General features: G+C 34.9%; 7 protein-coding genes across 17 annotated transcripts; 4 read left to right on the plus strand and 3 right to left on the minus strand.

Annotated features, from left to right (window-relative positions):
* The first annotated feature begins 2,125 nt into the window (after positions 1-2,125).
* Positions 2,126-3,125, plus strand: LOC104788517 (uncharacterized). Its single transcript, XM_010514285.3, has one exon. The coding sequence runs from the start codon at positions 2,416-2,418 to the stop codon at positions 2,890-2,892; it is 477 nt and encodes a 158-aa protein (XP_010512587.1). The 5' UTR covers positions 2,126-2,415; the 3' UTR covers positions 2,893-3,125.
* A 3,392-nt stretch (positions 3,126-6,517) lies between these two features.
* LOC104788519 (peptidyl-prolyl cis-trans isomerase CYP20-3, chloroplastic) lies at positions 6,518-8,162 on the plus strand. 2 transcript variants are annotated; one of them, XM_010514287.3, is made up of 7 exons: positions 6,518-6,704; positions 6,852-7,049; positions 7,128-7,281; positions 7,376-7,464; positions 7,564-7,618; positions 7,709-7,794; positions 7,892-8,162. In XM_010514287.3, exons 1-7 carry the CDS (start codon positions 6,651-6,653, stop codon positions 8,045-8,047), a joined length of 792 nt encoding a protein of 263 aa, XP_010512589.1. In that variant the 5' UTR covers positions 6,518-6,650; the 3' UTR covers positions 8,048-8,162. The 2 variants fall into 2 exon arrangements, with proteins under 2 accessions (XP_010512589.1, XP_087308391.1); XM_087452265.1 differs by lacking the exon at positions 7,709-7,794 and having other exon boundaries at positions 6,542-6,704; positions 7,564-7,660; positions 7,863-8,162.
* LOC104788518 (uncharacterized protein C24B11.05) lies at positions 8,144-9,874 on the minus strand. The gene is made up of 6 exons (XM_010514286.3): positions 9,433-9,874; positions 9,258-9,323; positions 9,056-9,153; positions 8,838-8,963; positions 8,554-8,751; positions 8,144-8,472 (listed from the first exon to the last, which is right to left on the minus strand). Exons 1-6 carry the CDS (start codon positions 9,470-9,472, stop codon positions 8,251-8,253), a joined length of 750 nt encoding a protein of 249 aa, XP_010512588.1. The 5' UTR covers positions 9,473-9,874; the 3' UTR covers positions 8,144-8,250.
* A 1,648-nt stretch (positions 9,875-11,522) lies between these two features.
* LOC104788521 (pectin acetylesterase 6) lies at positions 11,523-14,786 on the plus strand. 2 transcript variants are annotated; one of them, XM_010514289.3, is made up of 13 exons: positions 11,523-11,952; positions 12,127-12,209; positions 12,313-12,442; positions 12,536-12,609; positions 12,715-12,801; positions 12,906-13,030; positions 13,124-13,184; positions 13,294-13,347; positions 13,463-13,540; positions 13,622-13,727; positions 13,839-13,984; positions 14,062-14,168; positions 14,409-14,786. In XM_010514289.3, the coding sequence occupies exons 1-13, from the start codon at positions 11,751-11,753 to the stop codon at positions 14,521-14,523; spliced, it is 1,368 nt and encodes a 455-aa protein (XP_010512591.1). In that variant the 5' UTR covers positions 11,523-11,750; the 3' UTR covers positions 14,524-14,786. The 2 variants fall into 2 exon arrangements, with proteins under 2 accessions (XP_010512591.1, XP_019101742.1); XM_019246197.2 differs by having other exon boundaries at positions 11,573-11,964.
* Positions 14,787-14,887: 101 nt separating this feature from the next.
* LOC104788520 (uncharacterized) lies at positions 14,888-16,059 on the minus strand. The gene is made up of 2 exons (XM_010514288.3): positions 15,246-16,059; positions 14,888-15,157 (listed from the first exon to the last, which is right to left on the minus strand). Exons 1-2 carry the CDS (start codon positions 15,865-15,867, stop codon positions 15,069-15,071), a joined length of 711 nt encoding a protein of 236 aa, XP_010512590.1. The 5' UTR covers positions 15,868-16,059; the 3' UTR covers positions 14,888-15,068.
* A 1,430-nt stretch (positions 16,060-17,489) lies between these two features.
* Positions 17,490-20,100, plus strand: LOC104788523 (uncharacterized). 2 transcript variants are annotated; one of them, XM_010514291.3, is made up of 8 exons: positions 17,490-17,900; positions 17,972-18,031; positions 18,104-18,271; positions 18,424-18,606; positions 18,881-19,011; positions 19,164-19,332; positions 19,418-19,547; positions 19,632-20,100. In XM_010514291.3, the coding sequence occupies exons 1-8, from the start codon at positions 17,709-17,711 to the stop codon at positions 19,868-19,870; spliced, it is 1,272 nt and encodes a 423-aa protein (XP_010512593.2). In that variant the 5' UTR covers positions 17,490-17,708; the 3' UTR covers positions 19,871-20,100. The 2 variants fall into 2 exon arrangements, with proteins under 2 accessions (XP_010512593.2, XP_010512594.2); XM_010514292.3 differs by having other exon boundaries at positions 17,550-17,900; positions 17,978-18,031.
* Positions 20,066-22,116, minus strand: LOC104788522 (transcription factor PIF6-like). 8 transcript variants are annotated; one of them, XM_087451609.1, is made up of 6 exons: positions 21,923-22,106; positions 21,360-21,825; positions 21,155-21,268; positions 21,005-21,070; positions 20,832-20,897; positions 20,066-20,757 (listed from the first exon to the last, which is right to left on the minus strand). In XM_087451609.1, the coding sequence occupies exons 2-6, from the start codon at positions 21,804-21,806 to the stop codon at positions 20,338-20,340; spliced, it is 1,113 nt and encodes a 370-aa protein (XP_087307735.1). In that variant the 5' UTR covers positions 21,807-21,825; positions 21,923-22,106; the 3' UTR covers positions 20,066-20,337. The 8 variants fall into 8 exon arrangements, with proteins under 8 accessions (XP_087307735.1, XP_087307731.1, XP_087307733.1 ...); XM_087451605.1 differs by having other exon boundaries at positions 21,005-21,085; positions 21,923-22,088; XM_087451607.1 differs by having other exon boundaries at positions 20,066-20,748; positions 21,005-21,085; positions 21,923-22,062.
* Positions 22,117-25,538: the final 3,422 nt, after the last annotated feature.

Consider the following 25,538-nt stretch of genomic DNA (forward strand, 5'->3'; position numbering starts at 1 on the left):
ATATTCCTCTCACTGACGATCAACATTGACTCAGAATTGTCAAGGGAGTTGGGAGTTCCATGTTTTCCTTATAACATGAAGTTTTATTTAAGGCAACACAGTAAACTTGAAAGATTCAAACTATCTGCAGCAAAAAGACCACTACTCTTCATGCAGCTGTTCTGTTTTTTGTAGCAGCAGATTCCATGTTCCGTGTTAAAGAGCAAACCAAAACTGTTGTCTTGTTGATGGCTAGTTTGGTCAGGATTTGTTGGGCCATTCTCACAATTGCGTGCGTATTCGTTTTCCCCATGAAGATCAAATTTGTGGTGGAACCCACAAACGAGTCGAAGAAATTGGATTGAGATTGAGGTGAATGTCATTGTCTGGTTTGCTTATGCTTTACTAAGCAAAGACTTTACTAAGCAAAGAGAATGACATTAATACAGTTTCAATGTCATGGAAACTGTATTAACATGTAAATTTCACAATTCAATGTATAAGAAGACAACAATTAATCACGGTGATTAACGGTAAAACTATTTCCCACAGTTTAAATTCAGCCTTTGCTTCTTCTTTTTTGGGTAAAAAAGTTCACAACTTATTTCAAACCACCTATGAATAGTAGGATTAAAAACTTTGAGAGATACAAGTTGACATATATATACTAGTAAAATCAAATTAATATGGAAATATCTCTCTTCTCTGTTTCCTTTTTAAAACAACAAAAACTTTCTCAAGAAGTTGATGATCAAACTGTTTCCATAATATCTATAATTTTGTTGGATTGGATTCATATTAGTATAATTTATAGTAATTAATTTACTAACAATATACATAACTGGTTTTGCTTTACAATAAGTATCAACGGTAACTTTTTTAAAGTATAAGGGAAGTATGTAACGGTAATATTTTGTAAATTAAAAATAATTTTCGAATTTTTTTATTATTGAATACCCCGCTTCGCTTTATTTACTTGTGATCTGTTCTTTAATTAAACCCTCAGACAAAACTACGTTAAAGAAAAGCTCTCTGCCTTTCGCATTCTCGGCAGCTATGTACGGCGGAGGTAGCTTTTCTTGTATCACTCATCCCTAAACTCTGTTTACAACATGGTCTTTATCCTTATTCGCTTGAGTTCGTCTTGTCAAGGTCTTAACCTTTTTTTCATCGCGGGTTTTGATCGTATCTGTTGCACAGATGAAGGTTCAGAGCTATATTGTAGTTGAGTTGACTTGGGTTCTTCTCTCAAACATGCAAAGCTGGTTACGTTACGCCGGAGAAGCCGTTTTCACCTCCCGTAAGTCTTAGTTCTCTCATATTCCTCAACGAGTCTTTCAATTCAAGTCTGATTCGATTATTCGTTTGAGGTAAGTTCGTGTGTGTATTGAATGAGAAATAATGATGATGATGATATATGTATGCATTATTAGGATGTATCAGATTATCAGTATGCGTGTGTGAATTTGAATCTGTAGGGACTAATGAATGTCATGTCATCTTATTACACAGCTTTGGTCTGTTTCTATTATTGTGGTATATGCTTTTAAGACTACATGTAATGATGTATCCAAATATTTACGCGTCTGATGAAATATTTGCAGGTCTACTTGGGAATTTGGATGCGCGGAAAGAATGGATCAGGTTTTCTCATTCTCCCTACTGGATAGTTGTATCAGGTTATTAGTTGAAGACAACTTTATATTATTATAATGATTCCATTTGAACTTAAATTCATTATTACAAATTTGATATGTTTATTAAATATGGTCGAATTAGTAAAAAAAAAAATGAGTGTTAAAATTGCAATACAATGGGGAATAACCGAGCTTGGTGTCCTATCCATTGCATTGTCTTTGGTTCATAAGATTGGCATCACTAGTTCAATCTTTTTTCAAGTATTGTAATTTTAATATTTAAAATTTTTAATACTAATTCAACTAAAAAAACTATGATAGAAAATTCAACCACTGTATATTATATATACTCTAGAAAACAAATTATCACAAATTTTACACACTAATTAAATATAGTTATAAATGATTGGATTAACAAAAGAAATTTGAGTGTTACAATTGCAATACAATAGAGAATAACCGAGCTTGGTGTCCTATTCATTGCATAGCCTTTGGTTCGTAAGTTTGGCATCACTAGTTCAATCTTTTTTCAAGTAATGTAATTTTAACACTTAAATTTCTTAATATTAATTCAACAACAAAAAATTCAACTACTATACATAATATTTTAATATTTTTTAATAAAATTTACACACTAATTAAATTTGATTGTTAAATTATATAATACAATGGACCAAATTAAAAGCCCAAAAAGGTTGAAAAGCCCAAAACCATTTATATCATCTCTCTCTCCATCTTCAACAACAACAAAACAGTTTTCACCGGATTTCGTGTAATTGCGGAAGCTTTTGTTGTCAGAATGGAGGATTCGAAACCTTCAGATACAGCAGAGAGTTCAGAGATTCTAGGGGATTGGGATTCAGCTCTTCCGGCGAATTCCGAAGAAAGCATCGTAATGGTCTCTGTTCCCACTTCACCGGAATCTGACGATGCGAGATCGAATCAGCCGAAAGAGAACGAATCTAGGGTTTCGGAAAAGGAAGGAGCTTCGACATCAACTGCTGCCGGAAGGAGAGTGTTGCCGCCGTGGATGGATCCGTCGTACGAATGGGGTGGTGGGAAATGGAAAGTTGACGGAAGAAAGTTGAAGAAGAAGAAGAAGAAAGAGAAAGAGAAAGAGAGTGATGAGATAATTCCTTTTAAGGAAATCATTGAAGCTCTGCTTCGAAACTCCGGTGACAATAAGGTTGAAGACGAAGGAGAAGACAAGGTGGTTAATCATCAAAATCGGAGCTGTGTTGACATATTGAAATCATTGGGCTTAAAGTTTCCTTAGTAAAAACTTTTGGGGCCTTTTTCTAATTTTTAATTTTATCGGCTTTTTTAGTTTTTTTCTCCTTTTATTTTGTTTTTTTTTGCGGAAATAGTAGGCCAAATTTTTCTCAATCCTCTAAAATCTAAATTTCTTGAAATTTCCCAATTAGGACTAAATATGCAATATGACTTAATGTAAAACTAAGATTTAACAGACAGTTATTTAATTTTATTTATGATGATGTTTGATTTTAACGGTATTTAATTTAGTAATAAAATTATATATTTTTTATTTTTAGTATTTTTATATTTAAGCGGAGATATAATATTCTTAAAGTATTAATTTTATCAGGATAAAACACTTAAAATTTTGAAATATATCTGTTTGTATAATGTATAATTTAATCAGAATAATATTTTGTATTTATTTAAAATAATTAATTTGTTTGATATATAATTATTTAATTTAATTGATTGTTTATTTTTCAGTGTATACAGTTTAATGATTGATTTTTTCAATTTTTATTTTGGGACACATATATAGAAAACAAATTTGCTATCAAATAAGGAATTTAGGTAGAATTAATTAGTTTCTATCTAAAAATCGATTTTGTCAATTTACCATATTTAACTTATTGCTTTTAGTGCAATTTTTATAGGGACTAAAGTTTTAAATAAGCAAAATTAAAAGATATGTATACATATCTATATATTTTGTACTTCAAAAATGTATATATAGATATGTATTTTGTAACAGTATGATTTGTTGGTCGTTTTATTTTAATTTTTATCTCTCTGTCAAATTTTGGTTGGTGGTTTTTTATCCGTCGGTATACCAGATATTTTTTTGCTGGGTTTGTAAAAATTTGGTATGTCTTTTTGGATTGTCGGTAATCTGTCAGAAATAATCGACAGATAACTGACAATTTACATGTTAATTTTTATAAGCAATGTATAAAAGATGAGTTTTCAAAGACTAACTACTCTTCTTTTAAACTGCAATCTTTAAAATTTGAGTTTTTATAGAAAATTATGTTGTTTACTTAAAGTACTTATGGTGTGGTATTACATCTTATGGGTAAGTATTTGCCATTTGTCTTTGAAATTATTTTTTCTCTAATTTAATCATATAGATGTTTATTTCACAAATAATTTTGTGGTTGGTATATAATACATATTATATGCATATTTATCAATAAAAATTATGAAATTAAGTGTTTTAATCTTAAATTCGTCATTAATCCGTTAGAAATAATTGACAGAAAATCGACAAATATAATATTGATAAACTTTTGATATCTGACGGGTCTTGTAATGAGATCAAAATCCAAGAGGCAAGAAGACGTAGCTCAAACTATTTTGATGATGATCACAGCTCATGGTGTTTGATAAAGAGATAAGTATTGCTTATGCACTCTTCTTCGCTTGTCAAGTTTTGTCACATTAGATTTTCTTGACAATGTTTTTAATGAGGCTTAAATTACACTTTCAAACCTCCCTTTATTAGTTCATTTCGTGGTCCAAGACACTTGGCTCATTCTCTATCTCTTTTATTCAAACTTTGCATTTAATGTTTTTGTAATTTCCAAGACACTTTGCATGAACTTGCATGAGTATGGACTTGTACATGTTCTTGCATGAGTTTGGACTTGTGCATGCTCTTGCATGTCTTTCTTCTCTTTCCTCTCCTCCTTTGTCCCCCCTCTTCTATATAAACTCCATGTAGTTCTCATTTGTAACTCATCAAACATTTTAATTTAAAACTGCTTTTCTTGTTTGACTTCATCGGTTTTATTTTATTTGCATCATCAAAAATGACTAAAATGGTTCTTACAATTTTTTTAGTGTTCTTCATTTTCGGTATGTTCTACACTTAACACATACTAATTATACTCCACGTTTATTTTTGTTTTATTGGATGGTTTTTTTGCTCATCACCTAGTTATATAACAGAATATAAATGATAGTATATGTTTTAAATATATATTAATAGGAATGGTATGTTTTAAATATCTATTAATAGGAATGGTGATGGAGAATACGCAAGGACGTATATGTCATGCGACTCATGCCTATCATGAAGGAGATGGTTGTGAACCCGAAGACTGCAATGTTTGTAAACCCGAAGACTGCAACCGAGTTTGTCATCAAAAATGGAAAGGAACAGGATCGTGTGAACCAACAAAAGGCAAACCATTGGGCGCTTGCTACTGTACTTATAATTGTTAAAATTGTGTTTTTCTTTATCATCCATAAGCAATCGCCATATATATAACTTAATAAAATAATGGATTGAAGAAAAAAATCATCGTGTTTGTCAAAAAATCTTCTCTAACTTATGCCAAATCTTTCGAAGTTTCGAGATCCACTACCTAATAGTATACGATTTTGCATGTAAGGAACAAACAAATAATGGAACATTTCTTACCACACATCTCTTCTAACGCCTTTTCATCCTCTTATATGTTGGCACATCTTTAGCCTGGCGATGATTTTATTCTGTTTACACTCTTTGAACTGCTTTAGACTATCGAGAGAAGAAGAAGAAGAAGAGGAGCTGGAATGGGAGTTGATGACGATGGCCGAGATATTGAGATCCCAACTCATCATACAGAAGTTGTTGTTGGTGTTCTCGAATCTCCACTACCACTACTGTCAGGTGGAGAACACAATATTTCCTCAATGGAGTCACCTGGTCCATCTGTGGGATTCAAGCCTAGTTCTTCTTCTTCCCCACGCTCAACTGCTAAAGATATTGTTGAGGAAGAATCAGGCGTCATCGCACCCAAGAAGAAGCTACTCAATTCTATTCACAAAGTTGAGAAGATTTTCATCAAGGAGATCCGGAAATTGAAGAGCGGGTGAAAAGGGTATGGACTTTAATGTCAATGCGATGATTGAGAGAGAGAGAGAGAGAGAGACCAGAGAAGTATCCACAGCTAAAGATGTGTGTGCCTGCATAGTGAGTAGTAGTAGTAAGTACATCATCTTCTTATGATATCATCATCATACAGGGGGATCTATCAATCATCTTATTAATGATTTTCTTTAGACATGGTATCATCATATTCTGATGATTTTATAGGATAATTGTTTTGAGAAATCATTCTTCTGATTATGATAGAATAGGTCAGGAGTCATATGTTGATGAATGCATGATGATATCATAGGAGGAATGTTAATTCTTTTGACAGTCCACACATTTCATGTTTGGTTGTTGACGATTTCAGCTTTGTGGTATAAGAATTGTATCCTTGTATGTACTTTGACTAATTGAGTTGTGTATAACTACTGAATTTTTGGTTTTAAATGCTCAAAATTTGCTGATATCCGTATCCCAAATTCTGCAAAGTACTACAAACTCAATTTCTGAACAAAGAAAAGGTAACAAAGCTAATAAGCAAACTATTTAATAAACAAGCACGTTATTAAACTCAAATGTAAGTCAGTAGTGATGATCAGTAAGTAAGTATGTGTTACATTTGTACTTCTTGATTTCCAAAATCAGATTGGTTAGTCTCTCTAGAATCTAGATTATGGCTCTGATAAAACCAAGAGAATATATAGTTGGGCTGGGCCTAAAAGAAATAAAAAAAAATAAGGCCTAATTGTCGTAATCATGGGGGCGTAAGTTAGTAAGAGATGTTAAGGATAACCAAATCCACCACATCTGCTAACTTAAAAACAAGGCTCGAAGCGGTTCTCTTATCTGCAAAACTAAAGACTCTTGTCTAAAGCGTACCAACAACAAAAGACCTCTTCTTTATTCAATCAATATCAATGGCTGCTTCGTCTACAATGCAGATGGTTCACACTTCTCGCTCCGTTTCCCAGGTTCGCTACTTAATCCTTTTTACCAGTAATGGCGTCTACTTTGGTTTTAAGTAGTGTGAGTTGAAACGGGATCTCTCCATCGGATATTCTCGCTGTTCTTGTGGGGGTTTTTTGGTCTTAAATCTCTTTGTTTGGTTTTGTTTGTAGATTGGGTCCGGTGTTAAATCGCAATTAGCTTCCGCAAGCCGAACACCTCAATCAGTTTGCTTCGGAGCTCGTTCCTCTGGAATTGCATTTTCTTCGAGATTGCACTATGCGTCAAGCTTCCCGCTTAAGCAATTTTCTGGAGTTTGTGCGACCACCACCAAGCACCAGAGAACCGCTTGTGTTAAATCCATGGCGGCTGTAAGATTTTGTTGTCATCATCATCATTGATAATGTCCTGTTTTGCTTATGGATTGATTCTTGAAATTGGTTTTATAGGAGGAAGAAGAAGTCATTGAACCAATTGCTAAAGTGACAAACAAGGTTTACTTTGATGTTGAGATTGGAGGTGAGGTTGCTGGAAGAATTGTGATGGGTCTCTTTGGAGATGTTGTCCCTAAAACCGTTGAGAACTTCCGTGTCTTGTGTACTGGTAAACATCTTCTTTTGTCTTTGGATATGTTTAAAGTTTGGAACTTTATATAGATAAACACAACCATTGTCTAAAAGGAAATTGATTTCTTCAGGTGAGAAAAAATACGGGTACAAGGGTTCCTCTTTCCATCGTATTATTAAGGATTTCATGATCCAAGGTGGTGATTTCACTGAAGGAAATGTAAGTTCTTTTTTCACCGAGAAGATTACATATAAGACTGTTCGATTTGTTATTTGATGTTTCTTTCTAAATGAACCAACTTCGAATATGGCCTAACAGGGTACTGGAGGTATTAGTATTTACGGTGCCAAGTTCGAAGATGAAAACTTCACCCGTGAGTATTATTATTAACAAAGAATAGTTCTGGTTTTGTCCTGTGTTTCTTTTAGGAGTGTTAATGCTTTTGATTATTCGCAATTTGCAGTGAAGCATACTGGACCTGGAATCTTGAGCATGGCAAACGCTGGTCCTAATACTAATGGAAGCCAGTTTTTCATTTGCACCGTCAAGGTGACTATTCACCTCATCTTTCATATGTTTTGCCTTCACATTTTTAGATTCAGACTTATTCACAAAAGATTTGTTCTTTGATTATCTTATTGTGTAGACTCCATGGTTGGATAACAAGCATGTTGTGTTTGGACAAGTCATTGAAGGTATGAAGCTTGTGAGGACTCTTGAGTCTCAGCCGACACGTGCCATGGATGTTCCCAAGAAAGGTTGTAGAATCTATGCCTGCGGCGAGCTCCCAATGGATGCTTGATTATAATCACTATTTGACCAGTAGTGCATTGTGATTGCGATCTTTGTTCTGTTTTTTGCTATTATGATGACTGTTGAGGAATTTTAAACCATCAAAAAGCCAAAGATTTTTTATATTCTGGTTCTTTTGTTTCTTTTATTTCGGATAACATGAGTTAAAGTACAATCAAGGTTCTTCTTAATCGATGTGGGATTCATATTAGACTAAGCTTGGACCATGGCTGCAACTGCGGCTTGCTGAACAATTGGTTCCAGCTTCTCATCTTTGTTGTCTTCCCATAAATCAGGTATTGCTTCCTTTATGTTATGAATGCTGCTTAGTGCATAGTCTGCACCTGGAACTAGCACTGAGTTCCCCACAAACACGGTTTTTAGCCCCGTTGCTTTAGCACTAGCGATGTTACGAATACTGTCATCAAAGAACATCTGAAAACAAAAGAAGATACTGACTTTTGAGTTTGGTAGCTGGAAACTGTGAAGGATACTTGTTGTGACTTATGTATATACCGTTTTGAGTGGATCAACAATGTCTGCGATGCGAAGTGCGGCTTCAAAGGCTTCAACAGAAGGTTTACAGAGGATTTGAGTCGTTGAATCAGAAGAAGGGTTTAATGTTTCGAAACAAATGATTCCTTCGAAGCAATCCTCTAGACCCAGTCTGGTAAGTGCTCGTGTTGCATGAGCTTTGTCTGCGTTAGTAAAGATCTGATGGGAAAGAAAAAACACAAAGAATGAGAAAAAGTATTCAGTGGAGAATTATGAGGAACAAGAACAAGCTCGAAGAAACTTACGATTTTACGGTGAGGCATAGAGAGAAGAAGGTTACGGAGAACTGGATCAGGTTTAAGTTTCTCGTATGGAAGTCTTCCATGGACATATTCATGGAACTCATCGTTGTCAAACTCGTAACCAAGAACCTGTAAACACGCCTCTGTTATGGTTATTTCGTCTGGTTCGGTATAAAGAACAACTTTGGTATGTTTAGATCAAGAGTTTTGAAATCGCTAACCTTGAGACCAGCCATGGTGGTTCCATATTCTTTGTAAAGATCCAAACACATCTTTGGAACTTCACTCTCTTCAATTCCGAGTTGGTTAAGCATGAACTCTGCAAAATAACAAAAGAGACAGCAAACAAGATAATAACTTCAGTTATATGGCCGTTATATGATTAAGAAAGATTCGATCTTGAAACGTTAGTAGTCTCTTTGCCTTGGATGTTGTTTCGGCAAGCTAAGTTGATTCCGAGGCTCAAAGGGTATAGAGTATCGTCCATATCTACAACAACAACAACAACAACAACAACAAATTAAAGAACAAAAAGTTTTAATTACTTTTCAGAAATTGCATCGAGAAAGGAAAAAAAAGGTTGAAGATGATGTGTTACCAAAGAACAAGCACTCGTACTTAGCTCCAAATCCATCCATTTTTCTAATCTAGCGCAAAAGAAGATGTTAACGAGAATTATAGACAGAGATTACTTAACGAAAGGTGTGTGAGAGAGAGAGCTTATGATCAATGTGAAGGAGTTGGCTATATTTATATACGCAATTCGAAGAAAAAAATAGTGGATTTTTTCTTCTATGACACATAAAATATTTGGTTATCATCTTAATTATACCGTTATCGTCTTTGCAAATTATGTTAATTTTTTTTTAGTTAAATATAAACGTAATTGATAACGTTGTATAGACAATAATGAAAAGAGTTTCAAAAGCATATGTGTGTACTACAGTACTACCAGAATTCAGTTCAAGATTGGTCTATTATCTATATCGGTTGGAAAACATACGATAATTTAGTTTAATGTTTTTGGTTTTGTCTTTATTTTTCTGTACACATTGGCTTGTGTATTATTAATATGAAATGATTATCAGAAAGCATGATTGTTGAAGGTGACTTGGCGATTATGATAATGATCCACCATGTTGTTTATATGCTGATGAAATTAAGGCAAATACTAAGATGATGTGTTTAGCATATACTATTATTTATTGTACATACATTCGTATAATTTTCTTTGTCATTTCCCACTTTCCGTGACCTGCCATTTTCATTTTCTATAAATAATACAAACACAAAGGGTAAAAATAAAGGTGAACACTCAAGTGTTCAGAGATGTCAAGTGTAGACAGAACACAAAAAAAGGTCAAGTATCATGCAACAAAAAATGTTTGATCATGAAAAACATAATTTTAATTTTCTTTTATAGCAGGAAAAATTAGTCTATAACTATTTTGATTATTAATCACAAGTAGGTGTATGTTTACCAAATTAAATAAAAAATGATTATCATCCACCATAAAAATGAATCAAATCTGCATATAAAATAATACAAACGAACGAATGTTTAGCTGATTCAGAGAGCACTCTTTGTTAGTATAATAAAATGTTTAAAAGCCTTGAACCAAGAAGTTAGGTTTGCGACATATTATTGACATGGATCATTTGTTCATTTTCTTATGTCGGATTATAATATCTTCAGATTCCGTAAAAATAAAACATAAAAAAATCATCGATTATAAATCTAATCAGTGTAACACTGTGCTGAAAGTTTTCTAGTAGGCGCATTCCAATATAAAATTGTTATAATTTTAACATATTGATTTTCTTAGAAGTGAGTGGTAAAAATTGGTTTTGTGTGTTCTAATATTATATTCGCATATAAAAAGATCATAGATATGGGTTTAGTCCGTTGAAATAGATTTTGTAAATAATAATAACCAAAAATTAGGGTGTAAAAATAATTGTGATATGATATACTAAAATCATAATTAGCAACCTTAAACCTCCCATGTCCAATCCATTGATGTCAAAAAACAAAACAAAAAATCTCCAATCAATTTATTGGGTTTATAAGGCCCATAGCGTGACCCAAAACATTTTTCGTCCATATATTTTAATTTGATGAAAAAACCCACTAACAAAAAAGGCAAGAATGGGGACCACTTTGATAAGAGACTGCCACGTCAGACCGACAGAAGGGCACGAATAAATCTATTTTTACGTATTTAATAGTATTTATTCTAATTAATTGAGAATGTTTTTTCAGAACAAAAATCTTGAGAACACGCTAAAAGAGGAAGAACAAGCATTTTTTAATCCACAAACATGCACTTGCCACCATTATTACAGTATAATATTATTTACTAAGGATTTAAGCATTATTATATTTTATGTACATGCCAAACAACTGTACACAAAATTGCTAAGAAATTGTATAAATTAGCCACACATTTTAGTCAAACTGTATCTTATTTTTCCAAATAATAGCTAACAACAAAATATATATATACTACATATGGTTCTATGCAGGGTTTAAAAATGTCAATCTCCATTACCAAATCCAAAAATATTAAATACTAAAATCTGTAAGAAAAAGTTCAAAAAAAAAAGAAAAGAAAATAATGGTAAAGAAAAGAATATAAAATATTTAATTATTCGGTATATTTCGTGACGGAATAAAAACTATAAATTATTACAAATCAGACGCACGAGAGAAAAAAGCTTCTTCGTCTGCTTTACCCTTTTTTTTTTTTTTTTTTTTTTTCAATTTCAAATTCAAATTATTTTGTCTTCTTCATGTACTACTGAGTAAACACATTACTATCGAAATCGATCTCTTAACCAAATTTTCGCGCTCGGTTCGTCTTCGCTGTATCTCCCGGAGCTCCGGGACTTGGCTCGTTGCGCCGGCGGAGTGATATGAGGAGCCTATTGTTGATTTCAGTGGTCGTGTGTTGGCTATGTACAGTCGCGGCGGTGGTTCGGAACGGATCTAGCGACGGATTCCAGAAACCTAGAGATACTGACACTGTGATATCGTTTCTGGAGAATAAATTGATGGCTTCTTCGGCTCCCATGGTGCCTCTCACCTTGATTCAGGGAGCTGACTCCAAAGGAGCTGGTACAGTATACAGTACTATCTCTCTCTCTCTCTCGTTTCCACTATCACATTGACCTTCTTAATCCACAATTCGGTCTCGATTTTGGCTTTCTTAGTTGGGATTTGAGATCTAAGGGAGTTTGATTTTAAATTTTGATGATGATTAGTGTTTTGTTCAACTCTAAATTGGTGCAGTGTGCTTAGATGGGACGCTACCTGGTTATCATCTAGATCGTGGTTTTGGATCAGGTGCTAACAGTTGGCTTATCCAACTTGAGGTTTGTGCATTTCACAGCTTATGTTGTACTATTGAGGGTTGACTTGGAAGTAATTAGAAGCTAGATTTCAGTTTTTTTTTTTATAACTGAATGAATGGTTTAGGGTGGAGGATGGTGTAATAATCATAGGTGCTGTGTGTATCGCAAAACAAGTCGGCGTGGTTCCTCTAAATTTATGGAAAAAGCTTTGGCTTTCACTGGAATTTTGAGCAATAAACCTGAAGAGAATCCTGGTTTGTCACTTTTTTGTGCAATGTGTGTTATTATGAAGCAACTGTATAAAATGCACGTTATTGTATTGATTCTGTTTGTGGAGTGGCTTGCAGACTTCTTTAATTGGAACAGGATCAAGTTGCGTTACTGTGATGGTGCATCTTTCTCTGGTGATAGTCAGGATGAGGTTGGTCAAACTCAATAGTATATTGTTCTATGAAACCTAGGATTTTTCATGAATTCTTCTTAGATCATGTCTTCTAATTTTGTTACAATGGCGGCTTGTATCTAGGGTTCACAACTTTTCTATCGAGGACAACGAATCTGGCAAGTGGCTATGCAAGAATTTTTGTCTTTAGGCATGCAGCAAGCAAATCAGGTCTTTGCATTTCATTGAGTCTATCAGGTTATTGGATTTTGTGCTCTGGTTCATGTTCTGTTTGTTGTTTTATCTAATCATTTGCAAGTGAATATTCATCACAGGCTCTGCTTTCTGGATGTTCAGCTGGAGGATTAGCTTCCATCTTGCACTGTGATGAGTTCAGGGAACTTTTACCTAGTTCCACGAAAGCGAAATGCTTAAGTGACGCTGGAATGTTTCTGGATGCGTATATCTCTTCAACTTAGCTTTTCTTTTAGGAGTAGAATTTTTTCTTTAGAAAAGTATTCCAAACTTGAAATTTTTTTAATGGAAATTGCAGAGTGGATGTCTCTGGAGGCCACTCGCTTAGGAATATGTTCGAAGGTGTTGTTACAGTTCAGGTAATCTCAGATTCATAAATTGATGAAATGGCCATGACTAAAGTGCATAAAACTTACTTTATCTTAAGCTTACTGTAACTCTTATATCCATGTCTCTGTTAATTTATAGAACCTCCAAAAGGACTTGTCCAGTACTTGCACAAACCATATGGATCCTACTTCGGTATATCTATTTCACTCTATTAATATCACTATTTCATTAGCAAAGTTTTCCAGTAGACAAGGGTTGGGAGAGAATCTTTTGACATTATCCTTTGTGCCCTTTCTCTCTTCGTCAGTGCTTCTTTCCCCAGAACTTGATTTCGGACATCAAAACTCCAATGTTTCTTCTCAACACAGCATATGACTCTTGGCAGGTAATAATCATGTCTTTCATTTCATTTCTGCTCAGTGTTTGATGCTTGAGAAAACACATATGTATGAACTTTTTCTGTCAGATCCAAGAGAGCTTAGCTCCTCCAACTGCTGATCCAGGCGGCATTTGGAAGGCATGCAAGTCACATCACTTGCACTGTAATTCATCACAAATCCAATTCTTCCAAGGTGAAGTTTTTTAATTCACGCTTGTTAGTTATCTTCACTCTCTCTACTCTATGCTGAGTCTGCTCAATGTTGATGGTTCCCATGTCATTTTCCTTTGCTTACACCAAATAGACTTCAGGACTCAGATGGTGCTTGCTTTAAACTCATTCTCCACATCTGACCAGAACGGTCTTTTTATAAACTCTTGCTTCGCGCATTGTCAGACTGAAAGACAGGACACCTGGTTTGCTCAAGATTCTCCCCAACTAAACGGAAAGGTAACATTTGCTCCTCCAAAACCATTCATGTGGTTTCTATCTCAATGTAACAATCACAAGTTTGTCATTTTTATCAGAGAGTAGCAGAATCTGTAGGTGACTGGTACTTCGACCGAGCAGAAAATGTCAAAGCCATTGACTGTCCTTATCCGTGCGACACAACATGTCACAATCTGATTTTCGAGTGAGTAAAACGTTAAAACCCATATCTCTGAGTCTTTCAAACTTATTTTGCTTGGAAATATCCTTCCATATTTATCCTCAATTCGAAATCTGTAACATTCGTGTATCTCAAATGAGAATCATTTTGTTTGTCGATTCAGATCATAATTTATATTGGTGTAACCTCATTTTCCGATTGTAATAAGCTTTCCTTTGATGTTTATGTTTATCGATTTTTTCTTCATATATATTCTTTGTGCAGTTTTAATCCGTCAGCTCTAGAGATCTCAGCTTCTTCAAGGTTTTGTTTTCCTCTCTTTAGAGCCTCTCTGGTCCTTCTAGTGTTGACAGAACTCATCCTCAGATTCTTAGTTTAGTAGGTATAGTGAAACACTCATTCTTTTCATACCTCATTATCTATATAAACCATTGTCGAATATAGTTAGTGACAAAATCCATGTCATTTACATAGAATAGAATATCAAAAAGAGAAAAGAAAAAGAACATATTCCTTTATTCATTGGACTCTAAACACAAATCGTCCGAATCTCAAAAAACTGATCATGAACTCTTCTTTTGAGAGATGTCCCTTTTTGTTGTATTTTGAAATTCCAATTGTTTAATCGCTTTATTTTTCACCTTTTTTGCACCACACTGAAGCGCACGCGAGGTAACATATTGCAGATTCTATCTTGTGCTATAAAGTGTTAAGCTTTACTTCAATACACAAACTCGATAATATTTCGCAAAATTATTTAATTCACCTAAGTGACTGAAACTTCTCCATCGTCCATGAAACACAACTATTCTTATCGTATTTACAAACCCACAAAACGAACTCGTGAAATCTCTCAAACAAAAACATCAAAAGCCTAAAAATATAAGTACTTAGATAAAAGTAAAAACCTAAAACAATATATAATTAAGAAGCATGATGACGTGAAGCAGAAGCTAAAGCTACAGCTTGTGCCCACACCTTCAATCTCGCCTTAACCTCCTTTGGATCATCACCTAATTCAATAACCAACAAACACACATAAAAATAATTATCTCAGAGACAAAATTCAAACACATAAAACAAAAAGTATTATTCATTTACCGGGACTGGAGATACGCCATGTGGCGATGGGTGAGTTGCCGCCACTACTAGTCTGAGTATCGAAATTAGACCCGGCTGACACTGAGATCCGACCCGGAACCGGAACCTCTAGTTCGAACCCTAGATCTCTACAAGCTTTCACTTCTTCTAACCCCATCCTCATCGACTTCTCTCCTCCTTTAGCTCTCGTTAACACCGTTAACCCTTCTCTCCCACCGCCGTCATACTCTCCGTTAACTCCTCTTTTTTTCTTTTCCCTACTTACCCTCCTTTGCCTCCGCGAGTTACACTTACTGCTGTTACTCTCATTCCCATCTAACTCGCCGGAGACTATAAGTTTCCTTCTCCGACGAGATGGAGTCACCGGAAGAGAGTAAAACCCACGTGACTCTTTGTCCGAATCAGACTCTCGAACGTTCTCTTTTCCTTCCCCATCATCGGAAACTTCTCCGTCAGCCTCTGCTCCGTCGACGAAACTCTCCACCGACGTGAAAACACACGAATCTTGCTGATTATTCTTCGTGGCTGCTGCTGCTTCGTCTTCGTCCACGTAAACAGAGTTCGTGCATATAGACAGTCTCGACAGAGAAGAAACCGTCACTAAGCTCTCTTCTAACGCCATGAGAGAGAAGAACAAAAACTAGAACAAAATGAAGAGACTGACGTTTGGAGTGTCCCACTATATTACGATCACTTTCATTTATACCCCAAGTCTCGGGGTTTATGTTAATTACGCTTTTACCCCTCTTTTTGTTTGAAAACTGCAATTATTTATTTCTACTTTAATCCTTTTTTTGAGGGTTAAAATATCTAAACTCACTTTGTTTGATTCTATCATTACTAAAATAGTCGTCAACATACTATAGTACAAACTACAAATCACTGTGTTTATTTGAAAAACATTGGTCTTACGTTACTTTATTTAACGCGGAGCTTGAACGACTCTGTTTTCTTTATTACGGAAAACAAAATCCACCGGAAAGAAGATTTTTATTCTATTACATTAAATGTTTAAACAAGGTAATCACGTAGTTAGTGACCTTTTTTTCTTCTCTCTTGTCCTTAATACGAGATTGATATTATTCCATACCAGTTTCCAAGTTCATCGTTGCTCTAAATAAATAAACAAGTGACACGTGTACCTCCTTGTTACTTATAAATGCATAATGCCATAATCCAATATCGGATTCAGCTTTAACTAATCGACCGTTAATTACATCACTAATGAACCATATCGTTATCCGTTAACGCGGTATCGGCATAAGATAAAACAAATTCACGAAACTATACCTTTGTACTCCTATAATTAACTTGATATTAATGACACCTATAATTTCGCTTCAACAAGCTGGTTTGCTAGACTAATTTGTTGCCTATGTTTAACATTGATTCGGGATATACAAATCGCAATCGAATCAAGTAAATCAATTTTGTTAATACTATTTGTTTAGCGGCGGCTAAACGCACTAATGAACCTAACCTATATATAGACCACAAAGCTGGATTGAAAACGGATATAGATATCAACATCAAAATCAATAACTACCATGCAAAAATCACGTGACATGTTATAATTATCCCAGACCAAGATCAGTTAAGCCATTATTACAACGTCTATATTTTTGTGGGGCGAATTGTGTGTAGATAAACATGTATATGTGTATGGAATTTGGATTGCCTTCAGCCCTCAGGTGTGTTGTGTGGTGTGCATAGATAAAACATACTATCATTATCGTAATTAATATAAGCGCATTTAGTCTTGGCATGGACGGTCCTTCTTTGTCTCGTTTGTGTCTTTCACACTTTTTCTTTTCTAGTTTCCACACTTCTTCGTGTGGATCCGATCTCACTTTTATAAATTTTGTTTTTGAGCATTTTCATAATCACCTAAAGAAAAGACAAATTAGTATTACTTGACTTTCATATTTTCAATTGTTTTCTAAAAAAAATAATGAAAAAGATATGAGCGTGTGTCAAGTGTGTATTTTGTATTAGGTCATCTTATCGCCGTCCCATTGTACGTTTTACTAATATTGATTTAATCGCTTTCTAATTAATTGAATAATTCTGATTAGTCATATGATGGTGGATTTGTTGTTAAAACAAGCGGAGATACCATAGCCGTTGGCTATTATGAAAATCAAAGCCTAGTCTCTAACTTATGGGCCGGGCCTAATTCTTAAGAAGCATTAGCCCATTAATTACCCTGTGTAAAAACGTCACACAGTGCTAAAGCTTATATCTAAAACAGCAGAGCATGTGGATTCGTGAACTTCTTCTTTTGGACTACTTTGCTTTCTCTCCGACGACGATCTTCGTATAAAAAAAACTTACTCCAGCGGGAAATCGACTTTCAAATTCGAAGGATTTGGTCGATGATCCTGTAGATTCGCTAATTTAGAAGTTTCTTCTTCCTCATCGCTGTTGATTTTAACCTAAATTTTTTCATCTGAGCGAAAAGAAATGGATTCGGATGCTGTGAAGGAGTTTATACGAAGGGAAGTTCCCGATTGGGACGATGAGGTGGTGTCTACGGCCAGATTCAAGGCGTTTAGTGGACAGAGATACGATTGGGAACTCAAATTTCAGTTTTGGCGCGATTTGATCCTCAAGGTTTCGCGTCAGTTCGGTGTGTTCATCATTGATCCTGTTCAGGTATGGTACATCGCTTTTTGATTCTGGATGAAATTAGTAGAGAGAACTGATTTTGTATTTTGTTTACAAAGGTGAAGAACGCGTGGTTTGATAGAGGAGGTATGACGCCTTTATGCGTTGATCATGTACTGGTGAGTTTTTAGCATTTAGTGGCGAAAGAGGATTTTTTTTTGTGATTGATTACAAGTTGCTCGTTTTTTTAGTTATTGATGCATAGTGAAGGTGATGTGGTGCGGGTTAGTGATCTTGATGACCCCGGTAGTGGCCGTATATCTCGTTTATTTAGGACAGTAAGGAACTTGGTGGCTCAACCGTCAGTGACGCAGGGAGAGATTCTGGAAGATAAACTTGTTATTGTTCCACTCTTGAAGGTGCCTCTGTGTTCCTTCTCACTTTTTAACCATATAAGTCGTCAAGCTTATCTTTTGTATCCTTTGTATAGCTCGTTTGCTAATAAGTGAAGAGTTTTCAGTTTATTGTACATGCTTGTGGCTCATATAAGTAAGTCTTTGTAATGGTCTAGGAGAAGGCGGCTGATGTGGTGAATATTTTGTCTGAGGGACACTGGACTTCTACTTGTGTTGTCACTCTGAAGAAGTTCCGGAGTTTGTGCAGCGGTTCGAATGAGGCATCAGCTGTTTTGAGTCACTTGTCAGGGTGTGGGAAAGCGCATAAAATCTCTATCAATCGGGGAGAATCGATTGAGGTTGGTTATTTATCTATCTGATAAATAGATTTGTTAGTCAGTTAGTATAGTATCTATGGATTTTAAATGAGTACTGTTCCTTGAGATATATCTAGTCAATAAGGCATGTAAGTATCTTGCTTGAATTTTGATGTCCAAAAAGTTTCTCGTTTAATTACACATTCTGGTGAAGAGATAAAAGAAAGAGGCCAATTTGAGAAGTTTCGGAAATTAGACTTAGTTCAGGTCAAGGCTTATGCTCAGTGTCCGAAACCAATATACTTATACTTTGCAGGGTGTTAAAGTGTCCATATCAAAAGCAGCACTGCCCAGCATCTCGAATTTAGACTGTGACATTCTGCACTTGCTAAGGACTACAGAAAAGCTTCAAGATCAACTTGAAGTGATGGACCAACGTTGTGAAACGTAACACCTTCTGATTCTTTGATCTTTATCGAAATGGTTTTATTTTATCGTACATTGATCATAGCTATGGAAAAAATAATTTAGCTTTACTTCTTCATATATGGTTAAATATATTGAATTTAAGTGTATTTGAATCGTTTTCCCTTTTTTAGGTCAAAGAAATCAGCTTTGTTATCTCTAAAGTCTGGACACAAGCAAGTTGCTCTAAGGCATGCAAGGCAACTGAAGCTGGCGAATGAGAGCAGAGAAAAATGCACGTCACTTCTGAACAGAGTAGAGGAAGTGTTGAACACTATAACAGATTCCGAATCGACGAAAATGGTAAACCTTAGGAAAAACTCGTCATGTTTGGGTCTATGTAGTAGTATCAATCATGGATTTAGAAATATCTCTGTGTGTTTGGCAGGTCTCAGAAGCAATCAAAACTGGAGCTAAGGTTATGAAGGAAATCAAAATCAGTGCAGATGAAGTTCATGACTATTTGGAAGAACTTGAGGAAACTATTGAATCACAGAAGGAAGTAGAAAAAGCTCTTGGTGAGTGGTGTTTTGTCATTTAAATACATGTACGATTACTCCATCAACTTTTATGTTTAACTAGATTCTCTGTTAATGTGGCAGAGTCAGCTCCATATTCAGATATTGATGACGAAAATATCGAAGAAGAATTATTGGAATTAGAGATGGAGCTTGAAAGCGAAAATTCCCAGGTCCGACCAGGGACCTCAGATACTGCAGATTCACTGACTGAGATGTTATCAGAGCTTAAACTTGGCAATACGAAACAAACATTGGAAGAGCAAGCTACTGAGCCAGTTCGGATGAAAGATACCGGAAAAAAGATTCTTGAAGCAGCATAGCAGAACAATATACAGTATCTTCATTCTGGTGCGATTTCTTCTCTTCTTGTTGTACTATGAGAGGAAAAGTCACTCAGTATCATGTAAATAGATTAGAACCGGGTAAAGTCAGTTCTAGAGTATTTGTAAGCTATGTCTTTTGTTGGGATCCTAGAAACAAAAGCTTCACTCCTTTGTGTAAAACTCAAGAGCTTGTTTCATAAAAAGAGCGGAAGCTCATATTTTATAAATATTACTCGCTAGTCACGATTATTAGTCTTATAGCCCCTATCCTATATGTTACATGATTTACAAAAGCTGGCACTACAAAAAAGAGAAACTTGAGGAGATCCTTTTATGGTAGTTGTTCTGATGTTGTTGTGCTCTTGTGGATCTGTACGATTCACCTTGAGATGGCTCTAGTGTTCTTAAGAAGAAGAAGACCATGAATCAGCAGGTAACTATCACCACTCTGTTTACTCATCTGCTCACGGGTTTCCAGATTCTTTAACCGAGAGAATTCCTCCATCTGTTAGTGGTCCTTGATTTCTTGTGTAGGGTGTTGCTCCATCTGAATTTGACAAAAATGTTGGGTTTGGTATTTGGTTAGGGAAAGTAGCACACGATGGCGGGACAGATTGTAGGGAGCATTGTTCCGTTGGAGTGAAAGGAGGAGCAGAGTTTTGCATTGGCATCATTAGTCCAGGATGGTTGAGAAACGTTAGCGTATTAGCTGAATTATTAATCCCAGGCAAGCATGCTCCTAAAACAGGCGCAGGCAGACGCTGTGATGCACCCATTTGCATTCCCATACCCATTGCTACACCCATCTGAGAGTAATGCGGCCCCAAAGGCAACATCATTGATGGTGCAACAAATCTGTTACCCATCGTCATCATCTGCAACCCCTAGATTCATACAGGTTACAACAAGATTCTTTAAATTGAATTTGTTATTTGATTTTTTAATTTTATTATTATACCTGAACTTGAAGTTGAAGATTCGTCATATAATTGATTGCTTCATCCAACATTGATTCGTTGTCGTCCTATGAACAACATTGAGTATATAGGGTAATGTAAGTAATGGTAGAATAACCAGAAAGCTTTTTAGCTCTTTCGAAATAAATAAAAAAAGTTGGTTCTTATGACAAACCTTCTGATAGTTAGGTAGTAGATCCTGCAAAGTACGCAATTTCTTGTTGATATCGTTTCTTTGCTTCTGTTTTCCACAATACTATATACGGATGTATCAGATTCAGTATATATGCACTAGTTTGCTTTGTAGCTTAATGAGATTACTTACTCTTTCAGGTGAATCATAAGCTTCTGCATTTCGTTTTCTTTTGACCAAAGCTTTTCTTGTTCTTGCAGGAGGAACTCGTCGTGGCCTCGCATCGTCTGACTCGTCATCTAGACTCTGCGTTGAGACAAAAAAAAAACTGTCTTCATACAGACCAGAACCTTACAGATAAACCAAACCAACGGAATCTGTGAATCAATCCACATACACTGCTTAGATACGTGGATCCTTCACTGTCTTCAGTGAAACCTGCGGAGGAGGAAGCGTCAAAGCCCGATCCAACCGTCCTTTCAGCAACCACAGATTGCTCATCAGGAGGTAGAAACTCGATCTTTCGGTTATCATCATAATCAACCATCATCCTCTTCGATGAAGAAGATTTCAAAGTCTCAATTAAAGTTGAATCATCAACATGTTTATTGGTTTCCAGCATGGTCGTTTCAGGAAGAGGAGCAGCAACATGATTTTGTGGAACAACCTGTGTGTCTCCGAGATTCTTGATGGCACCATCACCATGGATGATACTCTTCATGAAATCCTCGTTATACTCGGCCTCATACAAATCCATGATTGATTTCGTACGTTGATTGTGGAGAGAAACGTTGGATCTTTGGCCCTTGGCAAGAATCTGGCCATTCTCAAACACAAGCTCCATATACTGTTGATCGTTTAGCCTGCAAAACAATAATCACTAGATAAGAACATCATCAACTACATAAATTATATATGTGTGTGTGTGTGTGTGTGTGTGAGAATCTAAGATTGAAGAACTTAATTTGGTATGAAGGTTGATGATGGGGAAGTCATATTTGTTGTTGTCTTGTTGAATGAACCGAAAGGCTTTTTGTTTTTTACTTCAATGGAAAGGAAGTAAGTGAAAGCTAATCTTTTCTTTTGTTGTTGTTGTTGTTGTTGATCAACTTCACACTTCTTTCTTATATTTTGCTTTTGTTTCTTTTTCCTTTATTTTTCTTTTCTTTTCTTTATAGTCTTATAATTAATTATTATCTTTTTCAACTCTTTTCTAATTTATTTTTTCTCAGGTGCTCTAATTTCTTGAGTACAGTAGTACTACTACTGTTCATATATTTCTTGTACTAGCTAGGTCGAATCTTAGCATCTCTGAGATTTTTTCTGTAGTGTTTTTATATATACATATTTCGCATTAGATATGCAAGGGAAGGGACTATAGGGTAAACAAAAAAAAAAAAAAAAAAAATGTACATGATGAGTCAGAAATATCAGATCGTTAGCAACATAGACAAAATATCTTTTGTAAAAAACATCAATGAAACAACAAACCTCACTTTTCACAAACCGATAAAATAGATGATAATTTCAACAAACAAAATTATACAGAACGACAAAAGAAAAGAAAAACAAACAGTTGAGGAGAGAGAGAGAGAGAGAGAACGGGCCAAGAAGCCCACGTGATTGTGGGAAGAACAATTCACAGTAAAAGGACAATGAAGGAATGGGCCGGGGCCCACCACAAATATTAGTGGCACCCACAAGGGGGTGTTTTGGCAGCATTCTTCACTTCAGAAAGGGAAAAGTGGGACAAGTCATAAAAGAGGTAAAATAATAAAAAAGAAAAGAGAGCGTGAAGTTCACGTGATAATCACGTGATTCTTTTGTACATTTTCTTTTTCTTGTCCCCTTTTGCATTGTACTTAGACATATGTCCTCTCCAATACAGTGACTCACTCTCATGCATTCTTTTCTTTTCTCCCTCTTTCTGTGTCATCTACTCTTTTCTGTACCTATTACATAATCTTTGGTGTTCTCAGACTAGGCGGAGGTTCGAACTTCAAAGTACATCGCAAACACTTAACCAACGTAGTACCCGGTCGTCAACACTAACCAAGCCGACACAAAACTAGTTTGACCGTTAAAGAGTTATTCCCAAAAGAAAACGAGCGCTTATCATACTTCAATATTAACCTTGTGTAATGTGAAATTGTTTGGGCCTATATAGAGGCATATAAAGGCTTTTTAACCTTGTGTAATGTGAAAACAACAAAAAGAAAACTATGTAATAGGCATCGACAGGGGAGAATCAAATGTCATTTGGAAAGAAAATGAGGCCATAATAAAGAGTCCAAATTTAAAGGGAAACATAATGTCACACACCCACACGTATCATTATCATGTTTTAAGATTTTGGGGAATTTATTAGTATTTCTTTTACAAAAAAAAACAAAACCAAATCAATCACGGGGTTAGCGCGTAATCTAAAAAACCCGAAATAATAATTGAAATTAAATATAGTATCAATACTTCTATCAAAAGGCACGCACGTAAAACCTCAATAGTAGTAACACGCACGCACACACCCCGTATCTTGCTTTTACCTAGTTTCCATGCATTTTCATATTCCATTAATTAATGTATAATGTGTATTAAGAGCTTCAACAAACTACTAGTATAATAGTCTTCTTAATTACATGAAAAGAACATCACTAATAGTCTAATAGTACCTCATTAGATTGCCCTCCTAGACTACTTTAGACTTTTGAGACCATATCTAAATCTTCCTCTACTTTCTAAACTTTGGATTTGATTATACAAGACATGTTTTCGCTCCCGTTTTAAGCGGAAATCGATATTACACATACTTCTTCTGATTTTTGCACCGAGCCAATAAGATCATTGTAAACTTAAGTAGGGTTTAGGTACTACTACAACATTCTTTTTCTTCTTCTTTTTTTTCTTTCTTGTCACAAAGGTAATATAAAAAAAAAATATCATCAAAAGTTAACATTGTTGAGTCGTTTGATTGTAATAAATAGACACAAATTCTTCTAAATAGAATTACAGATGGAGATTCAACCAAGAAGTATTGGAAAAAGGTTAAATAATTTGCTACTCCATTTAATTTGCTTAAAAATAAATGATGTTTCTAAAATTGAATTACACGCTATTTGGTTTTAAATCAATCGTACTTTCCCATAAGCTATACTACTTACTACTTGATTTTTTATTTGTAAAAAAACGTGTTAGACGTAATCCACAATCATTTATTTATCATAATAACAGTCTAATTTTTCATTGTAAAGTAAAACTGGGGGAAGTAAATAGAAAAGAGATTTTTTTATAAAAACAAAAAGCAAACATATATCTCGTAAAAAGAAATAACGGGAGTAGCTTTGAAGTCATTCATCACTCGTCAAACAAAAGATTAGAAGGCGTATCACTGCACTGTATAATGTGTTGTACATATTTATTGTTAAACCGTAAATAATTTATAGGTTAAAACAGTTTCGAGCCTAAAATATATATAGAGGAGTGGTCAAAAATCGATCTCTTTCTCTTAGAATAATAATAATTGGTCTTGCATATTGGTATGGTCAACTTTGTGACAAGAAAAATATAACTATAAAGATAAAGAAACAGAAAACGAGAAAATGGAATGAGTTGGCTAACAAGGGAGGCTACAAAAGAGTCACGAGACATGCAATCATCCTGATTTGAAGCCAGCCCATGTTTTTACTGACAAGCAAACACATTGCAGTAAAGTCGAGTTATCATAATTTATGATAAACATAAAGTAAATTATTAGATTTTTTTTTTTTGTTTTTCAAAAAAGAGGAAAACTATCTTACAACTTAATGATTTATAAAAGGACCAGACATTATCATTAAATCTTGAAACTAAAAAACTATGAGTGCCTTGAAAATCTGAGAGTCACTACTGTTTTCCTTTTGAAATATTTGTCTCCGAGACCTCATTCTCCATTTTCTTATATTGTAAACTGCTATGATTTAATTTGCTTATAATTGACTCCTTTTTTATCTACTTCAATCTTAGAATAAATCGACTTCTCTTTATATCTTGCTTTTCGCTTTCATAATTCATAAAGTTTATACCTATCCATAGAAAATACTGACCAAATACATGAAACATATTGGTAATCTAGAAACAAAAACAAAAGAAGAGTAGACGATAACATTTATATTATATAATGAAGGGGACAAAAAAAATGGTGTAGAGAAAGGTTTGAAGAAGAAAGAAAGAAAGAAAAAAAAAGTGAGGAATGGTGATGATAATGGTAGGGGTGGTGGGGAACATATCTCTTCTTTATCTTTTTTCACTTGTTTTTTTCCTCTCTCTAAAAATCATCTTAACAGCTATTTTTGGTTCAAGCTATATTTATTTTTTCCCTTCTTTCTAAAATCAATTTTTGCTTCTCCAAACCAAACGGTATCTACGCAGTAAATGTCGGTCCTGATAATTAACGTCAATGTTTTAATGTTTCGGGTTCAAAAGATTTGTATGTGCTAATGTGACCTTAGTGCAGTAGTAGGGGGTAAGTCCATTTGTAGAATGCACTATCACATCAAGGATCGAGTCTTGCTTCCTATAAATTTAGGAATTTGGCTAATGG

Source organism: Camelina sativa, chromosome 5, assembly GCF_030686135.1.
Source record: "Camelina sativa cultivar CO46 ecotype springtype chromosome 5, ASM3068613v1".
Classification (NCBI taxonomy): domain Eukaryota; kingdom Viridiplantae; phylum Streptophyta; class Magnoliopsida; order Brassicales; family Brassicaceae; genus Camelina; species Camelina sativa.

Bases quoted from the DNA above. Each gene is read 5' to 3' on its own strand.
- LOC104788517 (XM_010514285.3), top strand. From the start codon at position 2,416: ATGGAGGATTCGAAACCTTCAGATACAGCAGAGAGTTCAGAGATTCTA.
- LOC104788519 (XM_010514287.3), top strand. From the start codon at position 6,651: ATGGCTGCTTCGTCTACAATGCAGATGGTTCACACTTCTCGCTCCGTT. The intron at 7,282-7,375 runs GTAAACATCTTC...TGATTTCTTCAG, and splicing joins CTTCCGTGTCTTGTGTACTG to GTGAGAAAAAATACGGGTAC. The intron at 7,619-7,708 runs GTGAGTATTATT...CGCAATTTGCAG, and splicing joins CGAAGATGAAAACTTCACCC to TGAAGCATACTGGACCTGGA.
- LOC104788518 (XM_010514286.3), bottom strand. From the start codon at position 9,472: ATGGATGGATTTGGAGCTAAGTACGAGTGCTTGTTCTTTG. The intron at 9,324-9,432 runs GTAACACATCAT...TTGTTGTTGTAG, and splicing joins GTACGAGTGCTTGTTCTTTG to ATATGGACGATACTCTATAC. The intron at 9,154-9,257 runs GCAAAGAGACTA...GTTATTTTGCAG, and splicing joins TTGCCGAAACAACATCCAAG to AGTTCATGCTTAACCAACTC.
- LOC104788521 (XM_019246197.2), top strand. From the start codon at position 11,751: ATGAGGAGCCTATTGTTGATTTCAGTGGTCGTGTGTTGGCTATGTACA. The intron at 12,210-12,312 runs GTTTGTGCATTT...TGAATGGTTTAG, and splicing joins GTTGGCTTATCCAACTTGAG to GGTGGAGGATGGTGTAATAA. The intron at 13,728-13,838 runs GTGAAGTTTTTT...TACACCAAATAG, and splicing joins ACAAATCCAATTCTTCCAAG to ACTTCAGGACTCAGATGGTG.
- LOC104788520 (XM_010514288.3), bottom strand. From the start codon at position 15,867: ATGGCGTTAGAAGAGAGCTTAGTGACGGTTTCTTCTCTGTCGAGACTG. The intron at 15,158-15,245 runs GTAAATGAATAA...TTATTGAATTAG, and splicing joins ATGGCGTATCTCCAGTCCCG to GTGATGATCCAAAGGAGGTT.
- LOC104788523 (XM_010514291.3), top strand. From the start codon at position 17,709: ATGGATTCGGATGCTGTGAAGGAGTTTATACGAAGGGAAGTTCCCGAT. The intron at 18,032-18,103 runs GTGAGTTTTTAG...TCGTTTTTTTAG, and splicing joins TATGCGTTGATCATGTACTG to TTATTGATGCATAGTGAAGG. The intron at 19,333-19,417 runs GTAAACCTTAGG...TGTGTTTGGCAG, and splicing joins ATTCCGAATCGACGAAAATG to GTCTCAGAAGCAATCAAAAC.
- LOC104788522 (XM_087451604.1), bottom strand. From the start codon at position 21,806: ATGGAGCTTGTGTTTGAGAATGGCCAGATTCTTGCCAAGGGCCAAAGA. The intron at 21,269-21,359 runs GTATGTGGATTG...GTCTCAACGCAG, and splicing joins GATCCACGTATCTAAGCAGT to AGTCTAGATGACGAGTCAGA. The intron at 20,758-20,831 runs GTATAATAATAA...GTATGAATCTAG, and splicing joins ATCTTCAACTTCAAGTTCAG to GGGTTGCAGATGATGACGAT.